Source organism: Pocillopora damicornis, chromosome 12 (genome assembly GCF_964200805.1).
Source record: "Pocillopora damicornis chromosome 12, jaPocDami1.2, whole genome shotgun sequence".
NCBI lineage: Eukaryota > Metazoa > Cnidaria > Anthozoa > Scleractinia > Pocilloporidae > Pocillopora > Pocillopora damicornis.
In genome coordinates, this window is record NC_142681.1 from 6,721,678 (window position 1) to 6,742,186 (window position 20,509).

At 39.4% G+C, this 20,509-nt stretch overlaps 4 protein-coding genes across 4 annotated transcripts in view; all 4 read left to right on the forward strand.

The window, feature by feature from the left end:
• Positions 1 to 370: 370 nt before the first annotated feature.
• Positions 371 to 20,509, forward strand: part of LOC113681267 (glutathione hydrolase 1 proenzyme) — a 55,838-nt gene continuing 35,699 nt past the window's right edge. The window contains exon 1 of the mRNA XM_089190718.1: positions 371 to 423. The gene's annotated coding sequence lies outside the window, so the exon portion shown is untranslated. The remainder of the gene's footprint in view (positions 424 to 20,509) is intronic.
• On the forward strand, positions 1,157 to 4,269 carry LOC149036255 (E3 ubiquitin-protein ligase TRIM45-like). The gene has a single exon (XM_089190712.1). It carries the CDS (start codon positions 1,677 to 1,679, stop codon positions 3,921 to 3,923), a length of 2,247 nt encoding a protein of 748 aa, XP_089046838.1. The 5' UTR covers positions 1,157 to 1,676; the 3' UTR covers positions 3,924 to 4,269.
• Positions 6,811 to 14,099, forward strand: LOC149036256 (uncharacterized). The gene is made up of 7 exons (XM_089190720.1): positions 6,811 to 7,302; positions 8,372 to 8,474; positions 9,604 to 10,934; positions 11,368 to 11,768; positions 12,339 to 12,543; positions 13,018 to 13,128; positions 13,578 to 14,099. The coding sequence occupies exons 3-7, from the start codon at positions 10,890 to 10,892 to the stop codon at positions 13,746 to 13,748; spliced, it is 933 nt and encodes a 310-aa protein (XP_089046846.1). The 5' UTR covers positions 6,811 to 7,302; positions 8,372 to 8,474; positions 9,604 to 10,889; the 3' UTR covers positions 13,749 to 14,099.
• LOC113681265 (E3 ubiquitin-protein ligase TRIM45-like) lies at positions 15,698 to 18,495 on the forward strand. The gene has a single exon (XM_089190711.1). The coding sequence runs from the start codon at positions 15,908 to 15,910 to the stop codon at positions 18,152 to 18,154; it is 2,247 nt and encodes a 748-aa protein (XP_089046837.1). The 5' UTR covers positions 15,698 to 15,907; the 3' UTR covers positions 18,155 to 18,495.

Sequence of the window (20,509 nt, forward strand, 5' to 3'; positions counted from 1 at the left end):
CCTCGTACCTTAATCCTGAGCGTAAACGCACCAAACAAAAGAAAACAATCCTTTTCGGGACGGTAAACAAACGGGAGTGGAGAGAAGCGGGACCTTGTCTACGTGAGGCAGTACCCTCGCCGCCAGCGTGAAACGAATGCGAGGTTTCCCCTCTCCCTCCCTCCCTCCCGTTTCATCTGGGGGGAAGGGTAAGGCTACACGTAGGCCAAACGGGCCCGGAAGGTGGGTTTGAGGTGTGCGTGACCACAACCGGATACCGTGTCTCCAGACAACCAATAAGAGTGACGAAAGATTAGGATCAGACTTTGGCTTGGAGTGGTCCACTGTGTAGTGGCGTACTCGATTTTCGGTTTTGTTTGTTACAAAGAGGCATCGGTCCAGGGAGTAATTAAAGTGCAAACCTGGCGTTTTTCAGTTCAGTTTAAGATAAGTCAAAACAAGGAAGTTCCGTCTATTTTTTATAGTGAAGATGGAAAGTTATCAGTCGACACTACCGAGATCTATAACTAACGTAACGGTGGGCGTGCTTCTCCGGCTCCATCTCGTGAAATTAACTTATTATTGAGATGATTGAGGGGAAAGTTTGCGACCAGCTTAGGTTAACGAGATCTGTAGAAGCTAGAAACTTTTTACCGTTTTAGTTAGATTTTTTAGTTGAATTTACGGCTCTAACTTCAAATCAGTAAGGAAAAGAGTTGTTAATTAACCACACACCAATTTTGCCTTGTAGGAATTCGAAGATTAACCTGATTACTTTGAGTGACCTCGTAAACTGATAAGTTTGAATCTACCGGATCGACTGCAACCTTATGGATCTGGGGTCTTTCAGGGAATAATTGTAAGGGCCTTTCCGCACTGGCGGAAAAGTTGTTTATCTAGTCAAATTTCTGTCATCAACATTTTACTAGCTCTGCATAAAAAAATCTGTATAAGGACCCTTCCTTCATTAGAATATACACAGCCTAAGGGGAGGTATCCTAAGGGGAGGTATCAGGAAAATTTTATTGTGACACGACCAAAATCCTTCAGAAGTTAGAGTACTTTTCACTGACGTATTCAAGAGATTTTCAGTTTCCTCCGTTTCAAACCTAAAATGCTAACTTCAAAACAGGATATATACTATTATTGTTATATTTCATTGGAATTTTTATGTTAATAGATCAAGGTAAATAAGTCCTTCTCATTATGTCTTATATTTAAACTTAACGGAAATGAAAGCAAAATAGAGTCTAACACAAATTTCTCTCCCTATAAACAAGTACGGGTAACGGTCTCTTTTCATGGCCGGTTCAAATAAATGCATTCTACGCACACTTTTTAGAAATACAGATCTGACCCGTTAACAAATGGCAATTTTCTTTAGAATCACGCTCTTCTCAAACACTCTCTGTGTAAGTCAGCGATTGGTCGAGGCCATTCTGAAGGTCAGCCACTCTTTCGAAAACTGTCCATCATCTGATTAAAAACATGTCTGTCTACAACTACATAATAAGCCTTTGAATGTGTGAGGTCAAGCTAAATTTACACGATTCTCAGAAATCTTGCATATCGAATATGCCAAAGACAACTCTCGTGTAATTGGTCAAAATTAATAGCATTTCTATCGCATGACTACTTTGTAATTTGTTTTACGCTTGTTTGATTCATGAAGCGAAAGCCTTATCAAGCCTTTAATCATGGATATCAAAACGTTGCTCGCCAATCTTCATGAAGAAGTATCCTGCTCTGTGTGTAGGGTCACATTTACTGAACCAAAACAGCTTCCATGTTTGCACAGCTTTTGCCTCCACTGTTTAGCAGGAATCCAAAGAACCAGCGGCCGCCATGATGTCATAACATGTCCTGAGTGTCGAAGGGAGAGTCGAGTTCCTGGAAAAAATCTTAAAGATCTGCCCACCAACTTTCGCATCAACAGCTTACTAGATGTGTTGGCCATAAGGGACTGCAATTCTACTGGAGTCAAATGCGGAAACTGCGACAAACGAAGAGTAGAAAGTTTCTACTGTTTTCAGTGCTGTTCATTTTGGTGTGACGAGTGTATCACTGTGCATAACTTACTCCGAGCAAATAAAGACCACCGAGTTCTTGCGCTCAAAGATTTTGAAGATCAAGACATCGAGGATGTCTTAAAACGACCAGCATTTTGCCCACGACCGGGCCACGAAAAGAAAGAATTGGAATTCTTCTGTAAGAAATGTGAACAAGCCATTTGCAATTCTTGTGTTGCAACCACTCACGATGGACATGTTAAGATACTACTAGAAGAAGCGGCAAATGAAAAGAAATTGCAAGTCATGTCTGAGATTGAGTCCAGAAAAGCAAGAGTGCAAAGGATGAGAAACAAAATATCTCAACTTGACGAAAGCTTTGATAGAATCCAAACCCAAGTGGCAAAAGTAAAAAGAAGCGCGCAACAGTTTGCCGAAAGCATGATTGCTGTCATCGAAGCCAAGAAACAGGAAATCTTTTCTGAAGCGGATCATGAGGCACAACAGTACCTGGAACGTTTGCGAATACAAAGGATCGAGATTGAAAACAAAGTAAAAATGGTCGAAACAGCTGTAGGAAAATCTGAAACACTATTACAACGGAGCACAAACGCAGAGCTTGCACAGTTCGATGAATCACGAAACACAACACTGTTGAAAGGCGTTGATGATGAGAGAGAAGAAGTCGACTGCAACCTTGAACATTTAACATTTATTTTCGAGGAAAACAAAGCTTTGAAGAGAAAAGCAATCCACGAGGGAATCGGCTCCTTTAGAGCATTTCTCAGCAAGACCAGAGCGGATCAAGCAACTGCTGTAGGAGAAGGACTCACTAAGGCGATCGTTGGAATTCAAGCAAAATTTGTTTTGACGACAAGAAATGCTGAAGGACGACAATGCCACGACGAGCGTAACCGAATAACAGTGGAAATTAAAAATCAGCAAGGCCTTGACAGTGCGACGGAAGTGCGAGTCCAAGATATTAAAGAAGGTAGCTATAAAGTCGGTTATTTTTCCAAAGAAACTGGAAGATGTAAGGCAGAAGTTAAACTAAACGGAGAACATGTTGCAGGCAGTCCATTTGCGGTTCGAGTGAAACCCAGACAATTCAGACCCGTGCTATCTTTTGGCCAACGAGGTTCGTCTGCTGGAGTGTTAAAAGAACCCTGGGGAGTGGCAGTGAATGAACGCGATGAAATTGTAGTGAGTGAACTAGGTAACAACAGGGTTCAAATATTCAGTAGTGATGGAACTTACTTACGGTCGTTTGGTAGACAAGGTAATAAACAGGGAGAATTTAATTGCCCACGCGGAATGACAATACATGAGACTAATAACATTATAGTCGTGGACAGCAGTAACCACCGTGTTCAATTGTTCAGTGAGCAGGGTGAGTACCTGAGCCAGTTTGGTGGTAAAGGAAATCTTGATCACCAGCTGTCTAATCCTTTCGGTCTATCTGTAGATAATAAAGGCAATATTATTGTTGCTGATAGCGGTAACAAATCAATTAAGATCTTTTCTCCTGACGGCCATTATTTAAGTAAATTCGGGGATGAGGGTTCTTTTACCTTTCCCTTTCACTGCATACAATATGACAAATATCTGATAGTGTCAGACAATGAAGAACATTGTATCAAAGTGTTTGATAGAAATGGTAATTTTTTATACAAATTTGGAAATATGGGGGAGGGGGACGGGGAGTTCAATTACCCTTATTGTTTATCAGTTAACAAGGCAGGACACCTGATGGTTTGTGATACATTTAATCACAGAGTACAAGTATTTGAGCTTAGTGGAAAATTTGTAACAAAATTTGGATCAGAAGGAGAGAAAAAAGGAGAATTGGATTCCCCTACCTCTACTGCAGTTCTCAGTGATGGTCGAATAGTTGTGTCTGACTTTTTTAACCATCGCATTCAGATATTTGAATAGACATCACATCACTATGCCTTACCAGCAGGTTTGAGGTCATTTTTTCAAACTTTTAAGCATGAAACTGCTTTTGACACGTGATTTATATTCTCTGTAAGAATCTTCTGAATGGTCACTGAAATTACAACATTATAGTTTCAATTAATACTACATCCAAGATAAATATCTTGTTACACCTATTTTATATGATATTGTTAATTAAGTAATTACAGAATTTACTACTATTGTCATAAAACAGATCATCTATTCCACTGGTTTAACTCAGAAAAAGGCTCCAAAGTAAAAAATTGTAAATAATCAAACGGTAGAAATGTGTCATTAAAGTATTTGTGATTGCATTTGCAAACTTTGCCGTATAGTAATTACTTGGCAAAAACAAAAAGGAGGGATGTGAAACTTTCCGACTGATTTTAGTCCAATATATCTGAGAAGGTCACAATTACATCTCATTCATAATGAAAGGAAGCTAGGATAAGAAAAACCTTAAAAAATTTTTAGGATTTGGGGTAGTTTCCGCCGTTCTGTCTTTCAGGATTTCGGGCAATTTTTACGTCGCTTCGTCTTTGAGGACTTGGGGTAATTTTCCGCCGTTCGGTGTTTAGGATTTTGGGTAGTTTTCCGCCATTCCACCATTCCATCATTCCACCGTTCCGGTGTCCTAGCGGAATTGGACCCTAGATTTGGAACCCCCAGTCCAAATCCGCTAACGGATATGGACCCCCCTCCGCAGATTTGGAACCCCCCCCCCCCCCAACAGAACTGAGTCAAACACCATCATTAACGTTCTCGTAGAAATAGATAATACGTTTCGGTGCGTACTAAAGTATGTTTTTAATTCAAAATATGCGTATCGCCGATGCATACGAACTGGCAAAATGTGCAAACATTTTGTTCAATGTTCGGATAAGGTCGTTTTTGAACCTTTTCCGCGGTAGTCGAACACCGCTAGATTTAGTAAGAGACAAACTTATGACACTAATTTATTTTGTTATTGTTCAATGCCCAAGTGTTGAGACGACATGGTACACTGCAAGTTTGTCGTTTCAGATCCCTCGACAGTTAATAATCGTTAAAATTAGAAAATAAAATTTGTCTTTTCAGATCCCTCGACAGTTAATAATCGTTAAAATTAGAAAATAAGATTGAGTTCGATGAAATAGTCTCCACTTTGTAAATAGGACCTGAAAAAATTCAGGCCCGTACGGGATTTGAACCCATGACCTCTGCGATACCGGTGCAGCGCTCTACCAATTGAGCTAACAAGCCAACTGGGAGCTGGTCAATGAATTGGGTCCAAATAAACATCCAAGTGAATGAAGATTTTAGATATATGAAAATTCACATATTTGCACTGCGGTGGAAAGATGAAATTAAGAGATCCTCGCAGCTAAGAACACTACTGAAACGAGTAGTTGTAAATAGGACCTGAAAAAATTCAGGCCCGTACGGGATTTGAACCCATGACCTCTGCGATACCGGTGCAGCGCTCTACCAATTGAGCTAACAAGCCAACTGGACCAGCTCCCAGTTGGCTTGTTAGCTCAATTGGTAGAGCGCTGCACCGGTATCGCAGAGGTCATGGGTTCAAATCCCGTACGGGCCTGAATTTTTTCAGGTCCTATTTACAACTACTCGTTTCAGTAGTGTTCTTAGCTGCGAGGATCTCTTAATTTCATCTTTCCACCGCAGTGCAAATATGTGAATTTTCATATATCTAAAATCTTCATTCACTTGGATGTTTATTTGGACCCAATTCATTGACCAGCTCCCAGTTGGCTTGTTAGCTCAATTGGTAGAGCGCTGCACCGGTATCGCAGAGGTCATGGGTTCAAATCCCGTACGGGCCTGAATTTTTTCAGGTCCTATTTACAACTTGACCAGCTCCCAGTTGGCTTTATTGAGGAATGTTGTGTTGTAATTGAAAAGAACATCGACAAAAAGCTTGCAAATAGAATTAGTTATCAAATATGATACAATCGATGCTTAAAAGGAAAGTTTGGTGGGGGGATCCAAATCTGCGATCTGGGGGTCCAAATCCACTGTGAGGCCAGGCCATGTGCAGCCATTCCTCACACAAATCGCACTGCAGCATGTCGTCCCAGCACTCGGGCATCGAGCAATAACAAAATAGGCCAATGTCGTATGTTTGTCTCTTATTGAATCTGTAATTGTAATGTAATGTTTTTACTCAGTTTTGTTAAAGGGGTCCAAATCCGCGGAGGGGAGTCCATATCCGCTAGCGGATTTGGACCGAGGGGTCCAATTCTAGCGGGGTCCAAATCCGCTGGGACACCGGCTTTAATGGTGTCCTTTCCGGTGAGATGTCTAAAAAGCACCTCGTGGAAGGTAGTGACCGATCAAATAACATATTTACTTCAATCTCATCAGCAATTTCCACATTAATGTTATAGGAAATGTCTCGTAATTGCGGAAGTTCCGGGTGAATTTCAGGGAACGCGGTTCGATTAGCTTTAGACACCAGTTGTTTGTTTGCTTGATATGGAGGGCGCCCTCTAGGTTTTTTCACACAAGAGCAATCTTGTTCACGATGAGATGTCCACATATAGGGTTGTTTGAAGTTGAAATGATTTTTTACTGAGCTGAGTTTTCTCGGACTTGATAAAGTATTCTTTTCCTTACCGAGAGGACCCATTTAGGATAAATTCCTTCAAAACCCTGGTCGATATCATTTTTAATTGAACAGAAAGCTTATTTTTGAATAAGCTTTTGTCAGACTGTCTTACTTGAAAGTCCTTTGTCATGAAGTCGACAGACTGTTCTCAAGAAGGAGATATGATAATCCATAAGCTGAGACAAAAAACGAAATGACCTTTATGAATACCGAGAAAATCACTAGCTGGTAAACGCCATGACGTCATGACACCGTAGGACATATGTCACAACAAGAACAGCCATGCACATAAATACGTTTCTCGGCGAAACCAAAGCGGATCAATCAACTTCTAAAGGAAAAGGACGCACGGAAGCGATTATTGGAACTCAAGCGAACTTTGTTTTCACATAGAGAAATGCTGAAGGACAATGCCACGAGAAGCGTGACCAAATAACAGTGAGAATTAAAAATCGGCGAGGCCATGACTGTGCGACGGAAGTGAGAATTCAGGGTAATAAAGATGGCAGCTACAAGATCAGCTATTTCCCCAAAGATAGCGAAAGATAAGAGGCAGTAGTCAAAGTGAGCAAAGAACAAGCTCGAGGCAGTCCCTCTCCGGCTCTAGTTAAACCCAGACAGTTCTGTCCTGTGTTATCTTTTGGCCAACGAGGTTCGTCTGCTTGAATGTTAAACAAACCCTGGGGAGTGGCGGTGAATGAATGCGATGAAATTGCAGTGACTGATACTGGTAACCACAGGGTTCAGGTATTCAGTAGTGATAAAACCAATACTTAAGATCTTTTAATAGAGATGGTGATAAACAGGGAAAACTCACTCGTCCTAGAGGAGTAGCATTTGATAAGAATAATAACATTATAGTGGTGGATACTCTTAACAGCCTTGTTCAATTGTTCAGTAAGCAGGGTGAGTACCTGAGCCAGTTTGGTGGTAAAGGAAATCTTGACCACCAGCTGGATTATCCTCATGGTTTATCTGTAGATAATAAAGGCAATATTATTGTTGCTGATAGGTATAACGAATCAATTAAGATCTTTTCTCCTGATGGCCATCACTCATGTAAATTCAGGGATGAGGGTTCTTTTACCTTCCCCTCTCACTACGTACAATATCACAAATATCTGGTAGTGTCAGATGCAAACGAACATTGCATCAAAGTGTTTGCTGGAAATGGTAATTTTCTTTACAAATTTGGAAATAAGGGGGAGGGGAATGGGGAGTTCATTAACCTTTGTCATTTGTCAGTTAACAAGGGGGACACCTGGTGGTTTATGAGACTTCAAACCACAGAGTTCTGGTATTTGAGCTGAGTGGAAAATTTGTAACAAAATTTGGATCAAAAGGAAATAAGGAAGGAGAATTCAATACTGTTATCTCTACTGCAGTGCTTAGCGACGGTCGCATACCAGTAGTTGTTTCTGACTATTTGACCCATTGCATTCACATATTTGAGTAGACATAACATCACCTTGTCCAAACATATTTGAATCTAATTCATCAAATCTTTCATACATGTAACTGCCATCGGCTAGTGTTTTATATGATCTGCAAGAATCTTCTCACTGGTTATTGAAACTTTAACAAAACCTACAACATTGAAAATTTCAGAGAATCTCCATTAACTTAAGTGTAGTTTTTTAGTTCATCGTGTTTACAATCTTAGCTTGATCAATCATGGACATATTTCAATATTTTTCTTTGAGATCGAGTTTTTAATGACGTAAAACTACAAATTAAAAATGCTGCTATAAATTCTTAGTATAATCATGTTTAGAAATGAAACAACATTTCACTCAAATGTACTCAAATGTTGTAGGAGGGCCACAAGTGTATCAGCATTGTAACTGTTTCATGCCACCCTTGACAAATAAAGTTGGGATGATTGATGGATTGAAACAACAAGTAATGCTACATTAGAGGTAAGGAGTTTGTTACAGCCATTACTCCTCCTTAAGCTATTTTTAACTTTGTAAATTTGGAAACTTATCACTGAGGTAGGAACTTACTACTGGGTTTAATGAGAAGAGTGAATGGACTTAACGGTGGCTGGTAAGAACAAAACAGAGTCACAAAAACTACAACACAAACACAAACTTGTAGAGTTTTGTGTTAGTGTTGTGGATTTTGTGATTCTGTTTTAAGTTTGTGTTTGTGTTGTAGGTTTTGTGACTTTGTTTTATTCTTACTGGCCACTGTAATGGACAGTTAACTGACAAAAGCAGTTATTGAATAATTGACCACATCATTCCAATTTTTAAACTTTTAAAAGTTAGAAGTGTGTCAATAAATGTTGTTACAATGGTTCAAAGACTTTGCTGTACAGAAAGTGTTTGATGAACTAGAAAAAAAGAGGAGAGTGTAAAAAGACTTATTCATTCTAAGTGGATGTCTAACCATTGTTTTTATGGTATGAGGATGTGCAGATTTTGAATTAAAATATATAGAAAAAAAATAACATGCTAGGCAAAAGTAGTGTTTTACACTTGCTAGAAACAACTAATTGAAAATTCTTACAGTGCAGCATTAAAATTTCATGATGCATCATGCCCCTACTTCAAAATCTGATTGATAAAATGTTTAGGTAAAGTTTGAATTTGCACTTTCAAGTGCTAAGTTGTGAGACTGCATGAATTTTGAGACAGAATAACAGAAGAAACCCATGCTCTTTTCCTTTTTAACCCTTTACACCTTAGCATCAGTATGCATATTTTCCTAAGGCGCTGACAAGAAGAATTTGTTTGCCAATCTAAGGGTTCTTTTCATGGTGATCATTCACTTTATTCTCATGACCTTAATGTGTGATTAAGGGCTGATATTGTAGGGAGAAATAAGAAGCTGGTCAATCTTAGGGTTTAAAGGGTTAAGTGGATCTGTCATTCTTATTTTCATCAAGCACCCTAAACAACCACCAGCTGAGTCCTCTTATCGATTGACAGTGGATGAAGGATGGTGGAATTTGCAGTGATGCTCAGTTGTTATTTATCAAATCCAACACTGTGATATGACAGTGATCTAAATCTTACAGAGTGTGTTGTTTGTTTTGTTTAGGCTCCCATGGGCGGAGTTACATAATTGATTGCATTGTTGTGGTTTTGCTGTTCAATGAACCTTTGAGCAAAAGTCGTCAACACTTGCTGTCCTTGTCAGAGTAAAAATTTACCAATGTTTAAGTTTTGACAATCTATTCTTTTATGTCTGCTCTGTAATAAATAACTGGAATTTTTCTTTTTAATTCCGCACTTCAATTGGGTGGATAGCTCAGTATGTTTCACTATCACTGATCTGCTAAATAGGGATTTATTTGTAGGATAGTCTCTTACAGTGTATGCCCTCTATGCAACAGGGGCCTGTTCTGTGAGATTATGACACTCAGCTCTATTGAAATGTTGTATGCAATACTTGTATGCTGTTGTAGCTCATGATAGGGCTTTTCAAAGTCATCATTATTTTTCATGTAGTTCTAGCCACCTACTTTTTGCTTTTCATTTAACTTGGTTTTATACAAGAAATGAGGGTGATCAGTAGAGATGGAAAGCTTTTCACTCACGGGAGCTTTAAGGAGCTCTGTTGCTATAGGTTGTTTCTTGTAGTGCGATATTGCTGTTGGGTGGAAGAGTGTAAGGGTGCTATCCCTTCCCCCCGTATGCAGGGGAAGAAGTGGTAATTTATCATAATCAAAAGCTAGGGATGCTTAAAAATGCCTGTAAGGTATCAGTGGAGAAGCTCCGCCAACCCCTCTCTATAGAAAGAATCTTGCTTAAAGCACTACTTCTTTTAAATTCGTTCCTGAATTTTTTTCTTAACCCTTTACATCAGCATGTATATTCTCCATACTGTTCTTCAGACATTTCCTACGGCTCTGACAAGGAAATTTAAGTGAAAACTCAAGAGCTTTGCAAGCTAATGAGTATTTCTTCAATTTTTCTTGAGCTTAATGTTTGGTTTAGCAGTGATACCTTAGTGAGAAATTAGATGCTAGTCACCCTCAAAGGTTAAAGGGTTAAGAGTGTGATGTATCGCTAATTAAAAGTAGATTCAAAGCACTTTGTTAACAGAGTACTAGCTTCGATTCATAAGTTTGTCTTGTATTTGTTCAATCGGTGCTCTATGTCGGAGGATGTTCTTTCCACTTACCGATATCGTTAATTCCCTAAAACTACTTTTCCGCAACAAGGTTAGCTGGTGGTTAGTATCGCTGAGGCTTCTTTCCATACTAATTTAAACCATTTTGTTTTCGGTCCATCTTGAAGGTGTTAACGTGTCTCGGTATTCACCTGTGGGAAAGACTTCGTCGACTGTGGCAGAAACTAAGGGCTGAGGAGCAAACGTGGCAGATGCTGTTTTATCTGGGAGTGGAAGCTCTAAGGAAAAGTTTTGAGGCAAGATAAGAGGCGCTTTCATTTTATTTGTTGACTTCCTTTTCATTATTTGCTGAGGAATAGTTGGATTGACCAGAGTTTGAATAGAACGATTGATTGAATAAACAAGAACCGGATTCCTTAGCTTCACGGAACGATCAACGGAAGCTCTAACTTTTAACCCAATCAAACCGATATCATACGAAGATACGCAAAAAAGGAAACAAACAAACAAAAAACAGAAATGAACAAACGAAGGAACAAACGATCCACAGTAGTTACCGAGTGAAATAAAGAACGAGCGAACGAATTACATGATCAAACCAAAAAAAAACCAGGTTATTTTACCTGTTGATTATCTTTACGGAACTTGACCATAGTTCCAGCAACAAGTAATGTTGGTTGGCGATGTTTTGAGTTGTTTTTCACATGGGTGCCGTTTTGACTTTGTCAGGTGGCGGTTGAAGAAAAGCAAGGCATATCGCGCCTGGAACAAGTCGTCGAAGAGATTTCTGAGGCGGAGAGAGCCAAGGAACTCAGAAGAGAGCAGAAGCGATTGAAAAAGAAAGCGAGACGCAAAGAGAAATGTAAATGTGGTACTCACTTAACTATCTCGACAGCGAACAATGAACTGCAAACAGAGGAAACTGCGAAAAATGAGGAGGAATTGGAAGAGGAAGAGGTATGTACGAATGAGATCGTGGAAGAGACAAGGGATATGAATGGACATGGCGATAGCTGTGAAGATGATGAAGACGACGGAGACAGTGGCGGTTCACCGTGCAGTTGTGAAGATTTGAGCAACTCTGAGCGAAGCAAGAGCAAAAAATCGGGTTTTAGGAATGGTGACTGCGGGTACGTATCTTTTCCAGGTTACCAGACCCAGTTGCTCAAAGGGTGGCAAACGCTATCTAAAGGATAAATCGCTATATAAAGGATAAATTGCTATCTAGCGGATAAGTGTGAAGTAAAGGTGCAGGGCTATCCAATGGACAGATATTTATTCAGTGGAAAGTGTTATCCAACCTTCAAACAACCGGGGCCAGATTGTTAGCATCGAAAACACTTTTGTGTAGCTTGTTACGGAGGAAGTTGATAAAGTACTTCAGAGTTAAACCGACGCTAAAATTGCTAGTTGCCTTTCCTGGTTGATCTTTTGCGCCTTAAAATAAGTATGTAGAAGGTGAGTAGGTGTATATTGTCCATACTTTTCGCTTTACGTTTCCTAAGGAAATGACGAGGAGAATATGTGAAACAATCGGGAGCTTCTCATTTTCTTTGTTCTCATGACCTTAATGCTTGATTCATAGACGATGCTGATAAATTAGAGTCTAGACGCAGTATTGGTTTAAGGATTGAGAAACTTTTATACTGTAATCCCAGCTATTTTCCTTTCATTTATTGACTTGAAGTGATCTGTTTTAGGTACGTAGCAGATTACAATAAATGGTCCAGGATGGTACACCAGAGTGGAGACATGTGTAATCATGGCGAAGATTCTTCGACGCTAGGAGCAGAGGAAGAGGATATATGTACAGATTGTTTGAGTGGGAGCCCAATTAGTGGTGGATCTCCACAGAGCAATAATGGAAAGGGAAGAAAGAAGAAGGGAAAAAACAAGGAGAAGAAGGTAAACATATAAGCTTCCTATCCACACCCCTTCACGATGCTTGATTAGTTATCTCTTTTCACTCCCATGAGCGACCAAGAGAGAATTTCTCCTAACAATATCAATACAATCTCAATCAGACAAATGATGAGAATAAAGAATAATATCATTTAGGGGATTATAAGTTGATCCAATATCAAATTCTCTAAACTAACATCGCAAGAACTGTATGGCAGACAGTTAGGAGAATTACTAATGAGATCTTGGGAGTTAAAGGGTTATTGTGCGGTAGTTTCAATCGTCATGCAATCTTGTCACTCTAACTAAGGCGGTCACGCTTTTTTGCCGTGTGAAGCTTGCGTGACTAGAGGGAAGATGCTAAATGTAATTTTGCAAATCGTCACTTTGTCCTTCCTCACCGTTAAGTCAATGAAAGTATTCACTCCTTCATTCATTCATTCTAGTCTTCAATATTGTTTTTATCTATCTCTTTAGCAAAATTCGCCGAGACATGAAAAGCAAGAAAAGCTTGTAGAAAATATTGATGACGAAGAAAAACGGCTCCTGAAGCTAATGGGTTGGAAGGATGGAGGAACAGAGTCAATGGTGAGTTATTTTTAACTATACTTCCGTCGCTCTATGGCGATTTAGGTTTTCTCTGGGATCCGATACCCTCAAGGGTAGAATATCCCCTGATCTCAAACTTCCTGTTGCGTCACGATTTGTGCTTCTTGAAAAAGAAAGCTTAAGTTTAGATAGTCTTTCTTAATTTTTATGTACAATCTGCTTAAGTCTTCTCCATCCTTAGCTATCTTTACTTCCCCCTAGTTTATCTTTAACTTATCTTCGTTTGTCTTTATTATCGTGTTAGTATTTTGTATTCTCCGTCACGTTGGGCACCACTGAGCCAGTTGCGACTGGTCACGCGATCATAAATTAATGCGAGAGGTTACGTCACACAAACGTATATTGGGATCGTGAACAACAGGACGCCTTTCTCTCGATTGGTATGCTATCGATTAACCTTTGTCGTCTTTCTTCATTTTACATCGTAGGAGTGTTTTTCGTCGGAGGAAGATCTCTGTATATCCGAGCAGGAAATTCTACGGTTCAAAGCGAACCAATCGTCAGTGTCACAGCAGCGACGGAAGCTTCGAGAGAAACTTCGCCAACAATTTAACAATTTGACGCTTAAGGAGGGTCTTAACGTCGCTATTGTTCATTAGGCCTTGTTAAAAATGCAATCACAACAGGAGATGGGGAGATGGGCGATAGGAAATGGGCAGCGGATAGTGGGGATGGGTAGGAAAGTGACTGTACTAGAGAGACAACTTCCCTGCCCCATCCATGTTGGTAGAAAGTAGTCACGGGTTTCTGTAGTTACGGTGGAAAGATTGTGTGTGTGTGTGTGTGATGTTGTTTATTGTATGCAAGTGAAGTCCGCAAGGTGTGCAGCGATGTAGCAATGTTAATAAGGTTCTCCTTTGTTTTAATTCTTTATTTTAATTTTACTCCCTGATTACACTGTAAATCAGGATGAGTTTATGTGAAAACGGAAATAAATCTCTTGAATCAGATACTATCAGATATCCAGGCTGAATCTTTACTCGACTTATAAAGTCTTTGTTTTCAGTCGTTTTCACCAGAAGCAAAGTTTATTCACTTGTCTTGGGAATTTCCCCCGCTATGGACTTACGAGTGTCATTGTAGAAATACCAAATAGTAATTTGCGTTTGCGGCAAAACGAAAAATGAATTTCAAAGACTGTACCTTTTAATGGGAACTCCTCTTTTGCTTGCTCTTACCTGTTCTTTGAAACTTATTGCTATACTTTGCCCCTTGCTCGAACTCATGGTAGGGCGAAAGTGTCAGCCGAGATGTTTGATGGAATATTTCTTCTAGAACCTGGTGAACATCTCTTTAATTAAGGATTTTATGCCAGTGTAATGAACAATTTCCATTAAAAGTGAGGAATGTTAGAGATTTTAACAAGACAATTTGAATTTTTGCTTATCTGCCCTTCGTCAATCTGCCTCTATGTGTTAAACGGATAGGGTCTGATGCCCGAAAGTGGTAGATCTTGGCTCGGTTTTACTTTAAACCAATACCTTTAGTAACAAGTAAAGTTCTTATCGAGGCCAAGAGTTTAATAACCAATCACCATATCAAAATGAGTCGTGAAGCAATCAGCTGTCTCTAACCTCCTCATCTGACGTGTGTGGGTTGGTCACGGAGAGCTTCCTCGGGAAGGTGTCGACTTCACCCGAAGGAATGGGCAATTTCAACGGAAAAGTTACGTTTGAAAGGTATTGTTCCCCTTTAACTTCGTTCCTGGTGCATTATTTCTACGTTTACTCAGTAACCTGACTTTAAATGCACCTTATAAAATGGAGAGCCTTTCCTTTCTCTATAATGACTCCGTTCTAAAATTTGTCGAAAATGTGAGTTCGTAATCCAATTTAAAACCCTCGTACCTTAATCCTGAGCGTAAACACACCAAACAAAAGAAAACAATCCTTTTCGGGACGGTAAACAAACGGGAGTGGAGAGAAGCGGGACCTTGTCTACGTGAGGCAGTACCCTCCCCGCCAGCGTGAAACGAATGCGAGGTTTCCCCTCTCCCTCCCTCCCTTCCGTTTCATCTGGGGGGAAGGGTGGGGGTCATTAGCATATACACAGCCTAAGGGGAGGTATCCTAAAGGAAGGTATCAGGAAAATTTTATTGTGACACGACCAAAATCCTTCAGAAGTTAGAGTACTTTTCTCTGGCGTATTCAAGAGATTTTCAGTTTCCTCCGTTTCAAACTGAAAATGCTAACTTCAAAACAGGATATATATTATTATTGATATCAGTTTCATTGGAATCTATATGTTAATAGATCAAGGTAAGTAAGTCCTTCTCATTTTGTCTAATATTTAAACTTACGGAAATGAAAGCAAAATAGAGTCTAACACAAATTTCTCTCCCTATAAACAAGTACGGGTAACGGTCTCTTTTCATGGCCGGTTCAAATAAATGCATTCTATGCGCATTTTTTTGGAAATACAGATCTGACCCGATAATAAATGGCAATTTTCTTTAGAATCACGCTCTTCTCAAACACGCTCTGTAAAAGTCAGCGATTGGTCGAGGCCATTCTGAAGGTCAGCCGCTCTTTCGAAAACTGATTAAAAACATGTCTGTCTACAACTGCATAATAAGCCTTTGAATGTGTGAGGTCAAGGTAAATTTTCACGATTCTCAGAAATCTTACATAACGAATATGCCAAAGACAACTCTCATTTAATTGGTCAATATTAATAGCATTTCTATCGCATGACTACTTTGTAATTTGTTTTACGCTTGTTTGATGCATGAAACGAAAGTCTTATCAAGCCTTTAAACATGGATATCAAAACGTTGCTCGCCAATCTTCATGAAGAAGTATCCTGCTCTGTGTGTATGGTCACATTTATTGAACCAAAGCAGCTTCCATGTTTGCACAGCTTTTGCCTCCACTGTTTAGCAGGAATCCAAAGAAACAGCGGCCGCCATGATGTCATAACATGTCCTGAGTGTCGAAGGGAGAGTCAAGTCCCTGGAGGAAATCTTAAAGATCTGCCCACAAACTTTCGCATCGACAGCTTACTAGATGTGTTGGCCATAAGGGAGTGCAATTCTACTGGAGTCAAATGCGGAAACTGCGACAAACGCAGAGTGGAAAGTTTCTACTGTTTTCAGTGCTGTTCATTTTGGTGTGACGAGTGTATCACTGTGCATAACTTACTCCGAGCAAATAAAGACCACCGAGTTCTTGCGCTCAAAGATTTTGAAGATCAAGACATCGAGGATGTCTTAAAACGACCAGCATTTTGCCCACGACCGGGCCACGAAAAGAAAGAATTGGAATTCTTCTGTAAGAAATGTGAACAAGCCATTTGCAATTCTTGTGTTGTAACCACTCACGATGGACATGTTAAGATACTGCTGGAAGAAGCGGCAAATGAAAAGAAATTGCAAGTCATGTCTGAGATTGAGTCCAGAAAAGCAAGAGTGCAAAGAATGAGAAACAAAATATCTCAACTTGACGAAAGCTGTGATAGAATCCAAACCCAAGTGGCAAAAGTAAAAAGAAGCGCGCAACAGTTTGCCGAAAGCATGATTGCTGTCATCGAAGCCAAGAAACAGGAAATCTTTTCTGAAGCGGATCATGAGGCACAACAGTACCTGGAACGTTTGCGAATACAAAGGATCGAGATTGAAAACAAAGTAAAAATGGTCGAAACAGCTGTAGGAAAATCTGAAACACTATTACAACGGAGCACAAACGCAGAGCTTGCACAGTTGGATGACTCACAAAACACAACACTCTTGAAAGGAGTTGAAGATGAGAGAGAAGAAGTCGACTGCAACCTCGAACATTTAACATTTATTTTCGAGGAAAACAAAGCTCTGAAGACAAAAGTAATCCACGAGGAAATCGGCTCCATTAGAGGGTTTCTCAGCAAGACCAGAGCGGATAAAGCAACTGCTGAAGGAGAAGGACTCACTGAGGCGATCGTTGGAATTCAAGCGAAATTTGTCTTGACGACAAGAAATGCTGAAGGACGACAATGCCACGACGAGCGTGACCGAGTAACAGTGGAAATTAAAAATCAGCAAGGCCATGACTGTGCGACGGAAGTGCGAGTCCAAGATATTAAAGATGGTAGCTATAAAGTGGGTTATTTTTCCAAAGAAACTGGAAGATGTAAGGCAGAAGTTAAACTAAACGAAGAACATGTTCCAGGCAGTCCATTTCCGGTTCGAGTGAAACTCAGACAATTCAGACCCGTGCTATCTTTTGGACAACAAGGTTCGTCTGCTGAAATGTTACTCAAACCCTGGGGAGTGGCAGTGAATGAACGCGATGAAATTGTAGTGACTGAACAAGGTAACAACAGGGTTCAGGTATTCAGTAGTGATGGAACTTACTTACGGTCGTTTGGTAGAAAAGGTAATAAACAGGGAGAATTTTATTACCCACGCGGAATAACAATACACGAGACTAATAACATTATAGTCGTGGACTGCGGTAACCACCGTGTTCAATTGTTCAGTGAGCAGGGTGAGTACCTGAGCCAGTTTGGTGGTAAGGGAAATCTTGATCACCAGCTGTCTTATCCTATCGGTGTATCTGTAGATAATACAGGCAATATTCTTGTTGCTGATAGCGGTAACAAATCAATTAAGATCTTTTCTACTGACGGCCATTATTTAAGTAAATTCGGGGATGAGGGTTCTTTTACCTTTCCCTTTCACTGCATACAATATGACAAATATCTGATAGTGTCAGACGTAGATGAAGATTGTGTCAAAGTGTTTGATAGAAATGGTAATTTTTTATACAAATTTGGAAATAAGGGGAAGGGGTACGGGGAGTTCAATGAACCTCATTGTTTATCAGTTAACAAGGCAGGACACCTGATGGTTTGTGATACATGGAATCACAGAGTACAAGTATTTGAGCTAAGTGGAAAATTTGTAACAAAATTTGAATCAAGAGGAGAGAAAAAAGGAGAATTTGATTTCCCTGTCTCTACTGCAGTGCTCAGTGATGGTCGAGTAGTTGTATCTGACTTTGATAACCATCGCATTCAGATATTTGAATAGACATCACATCACTATGCCTTACCAGATTTGAGCTCATTTTTTCAAACTTTTAAACATGAAACTGCTTTCAACACGTGATTTATATTCTCTGTAAGAATCTTCTGAATGGTCAGTGAAACTACAACACTATAGTTTTAATTAATGCTACATCCAAGATAAATATCTTGTTACACCTATTTTATATGATATTGTTAATTAAGTAATTACAGAATTTACTACTAGTGTCATAAAAGAGATCATCTGCTCTACTGGTTGAACTCAGAAAAAGGCTCCAAACTCAAAAATTGTAAATAATCAAACGGTAGAAATGTGTCATTAAAGTATTTGTGATTGCATTTGCATCGCCCAGAATGCTATTGTCTTTCGCGACATGTACTTGCAGTGCCCATTTAATCAGCGGGCAGCATAATAATTTGCATATCCTGAACTAGTCGGTTGTGATTGGTCAGCAGGTAAAGCTTTGGGAATACATGAGTCTCTTTGCAGATTTCAGCTGCTGTCAATCAAACGGTTGGATGCGTAAAGTAAATCCCAAGGTGACATAAAGTGAACAATAGCAATAATTAACAATAGCCACGCTCTTAGCAAAGCGTTTAGCAAATTCGTTTGCAGCGAATTCTTATATGGACTGACAGACTCCCGTTGGTCAAAATGTTATCGGAATTATAAAAATTAGTATCATGAAAATAGAAAATAGAAAAAAAAGAAAAATTTATAAAAAAAGTATCATGAAGAATCTACTTCGTTAAAATCGCTTGAATCGGTAGAGAAAAATATGAGCGATGCTTCCGACAACCGGCTTGTGAGTGCGACGATCGTCGAGATAGAACTAGGGTCTATCTTGCGACAATAATAGGAATGTGGTTTCCATATGATAGTAACGATTGCTGAATATTTCTGCAGCGATCTCAGCGATCATATCTTAAAAGCTTTTACAGTTTTTTAAGCATTGTCTAGTTACCACCTCAATTTCAATACTAATTAGGCGGCGTGTGCGCGATTGTTTGCGGAGGCGGAGCTTAACATACCTTGATATTCTCGCGGGAAGTTTAAAATAGGTCACTTGTATTCTCGTGGGGGTCTCCAAAGGACAAATTTGGATAGAACACTACGATGCTTAGCAAACGTTTTCGAAATTCGCGTTTTGCGACTACTTCCAGAGTTTGGAATCCCTTGAAAATTTCTATGACGCTTTCTAGAATGTCAAATAAAAATAACCATATGGTAAAAGAGAAATCTAGCAATTGAGTGAAGATAAATTACGCCTGAAAGTGCGCTGAGATCGACTTCTCATACAAGCAGGATGCTAACATAGTCAATTTTCAAGGAAAATTTGCGACCTCTTCTGAAAGCGCAAGAACAAAGTGAGAATGATACACTATTCAATTGAACTTTCCTCTTTAAAAGCCATATGGTAAAAGTAGCATTTGAAAAGTAGTTTATCCGTAAACGAAGAGAACGTAAGCCTTCCTCGACATTTTCAGCCCTTTTCCTTTATTGTTTGACAATCATTTTCTAATTAGCTTTTAAATTTAGCGCCAGCGTTCTAGAACCTTTTCCGCGATAGTCGAACACCGCTAGATGAAGTAAGAGACAAACTTATGACTCTTATTTATTTTGTTATTGTTCAATGCCCAAGTGTTGAGACGACATGGTTCAGTGCAAGTTTGTTATTTCAGATCCCTCGACAGTTAATAATCGTTAAAATTAGAAAATAAGATTGAGTTCGCTGAAATAGTCTCCACTTTGTTAAGACGTAGACATGTTGATTTGCATCTGAAAATAAGCTGAGAGTTCCAATAGTTCAGAATAGAAACATTTTTTCTTATAATAGGCTTTACGAACGACTTGTAGTAGGAGTTGTTACTTCCTTCTTGTTTAGAAACTGTTTAATGTTATTTAATTAGAAAATCAGACTGAGTTATTTTTGTGACTGGACGCAACAGTCTCCACTATTATTATGACGTTTCGTATCAATGTTGATTTGCATCAGAAGAAGCAAAGATTTATTGTTACAATTTCAATCGTTCGAATGCAGTAGTTTGTTCGCATCTAATTCTTGCGTATACTGTACGACTCGCTCTAATAAATGCGGCAGGATTGGAGCGAAATGGCTGTTTTTCTTTACCTTTATTTAGGAATGTTGTGTTGTAATTGAAAAGAACATCGGCAAAAAGCTTGCAACTAGAATTAGTTATCAAATATGATAAAATCAATGCTTAAAAGAAAAGCTTGGTAGGGGGATCCAAATCTGCAAAGAGGGGTCCAAATCCGCTGTGACACCGGCTTTAAGGGTGCCCTTTCCGGTGAGATGTCTAAAAAGCACCTCGTGGAAGGTAGCGACCGATCAAATAA

Bases quoted from the DNA above. Each gene is read 5' to 3' on its own strand.
- LOC149036255 (XM_089190712.1), top strand. From the start codon at position 1,677: ATGGATATCAAAACGTTGCTCGCCAATCTTCATGAAGAAGTATCCTGC.
- LOC149036256 (XM_089190720.1), top strand. From the start codon at position 10,890: ATGCTGTTTTATCTGGGAGTGGAAGCTCTAAGGAAAAGTTTTGAG. The intron at 10,935-11,367 runs GCAAGATAAGAG...TGACTTTGTCAG, and splicing joins CTCTAAGGAAAAGTTTTGAG to GTGGCGGTTGAAGAAAAGCA. The intron at 11,769-12,338 runs GTACGTATCTTT...GATCTGTTTTAG, and splicing joins TTTAGGAATGGTGACTGCGG to GTACGTAGCAGATTACAATA.
- LOC113681265 (XM_089190711.1), top strand. From the start codon at position 15,908: ATGGATATCAAAACGTTGCTCGCCAATCTTCATGAAGAAGTATCCTGC.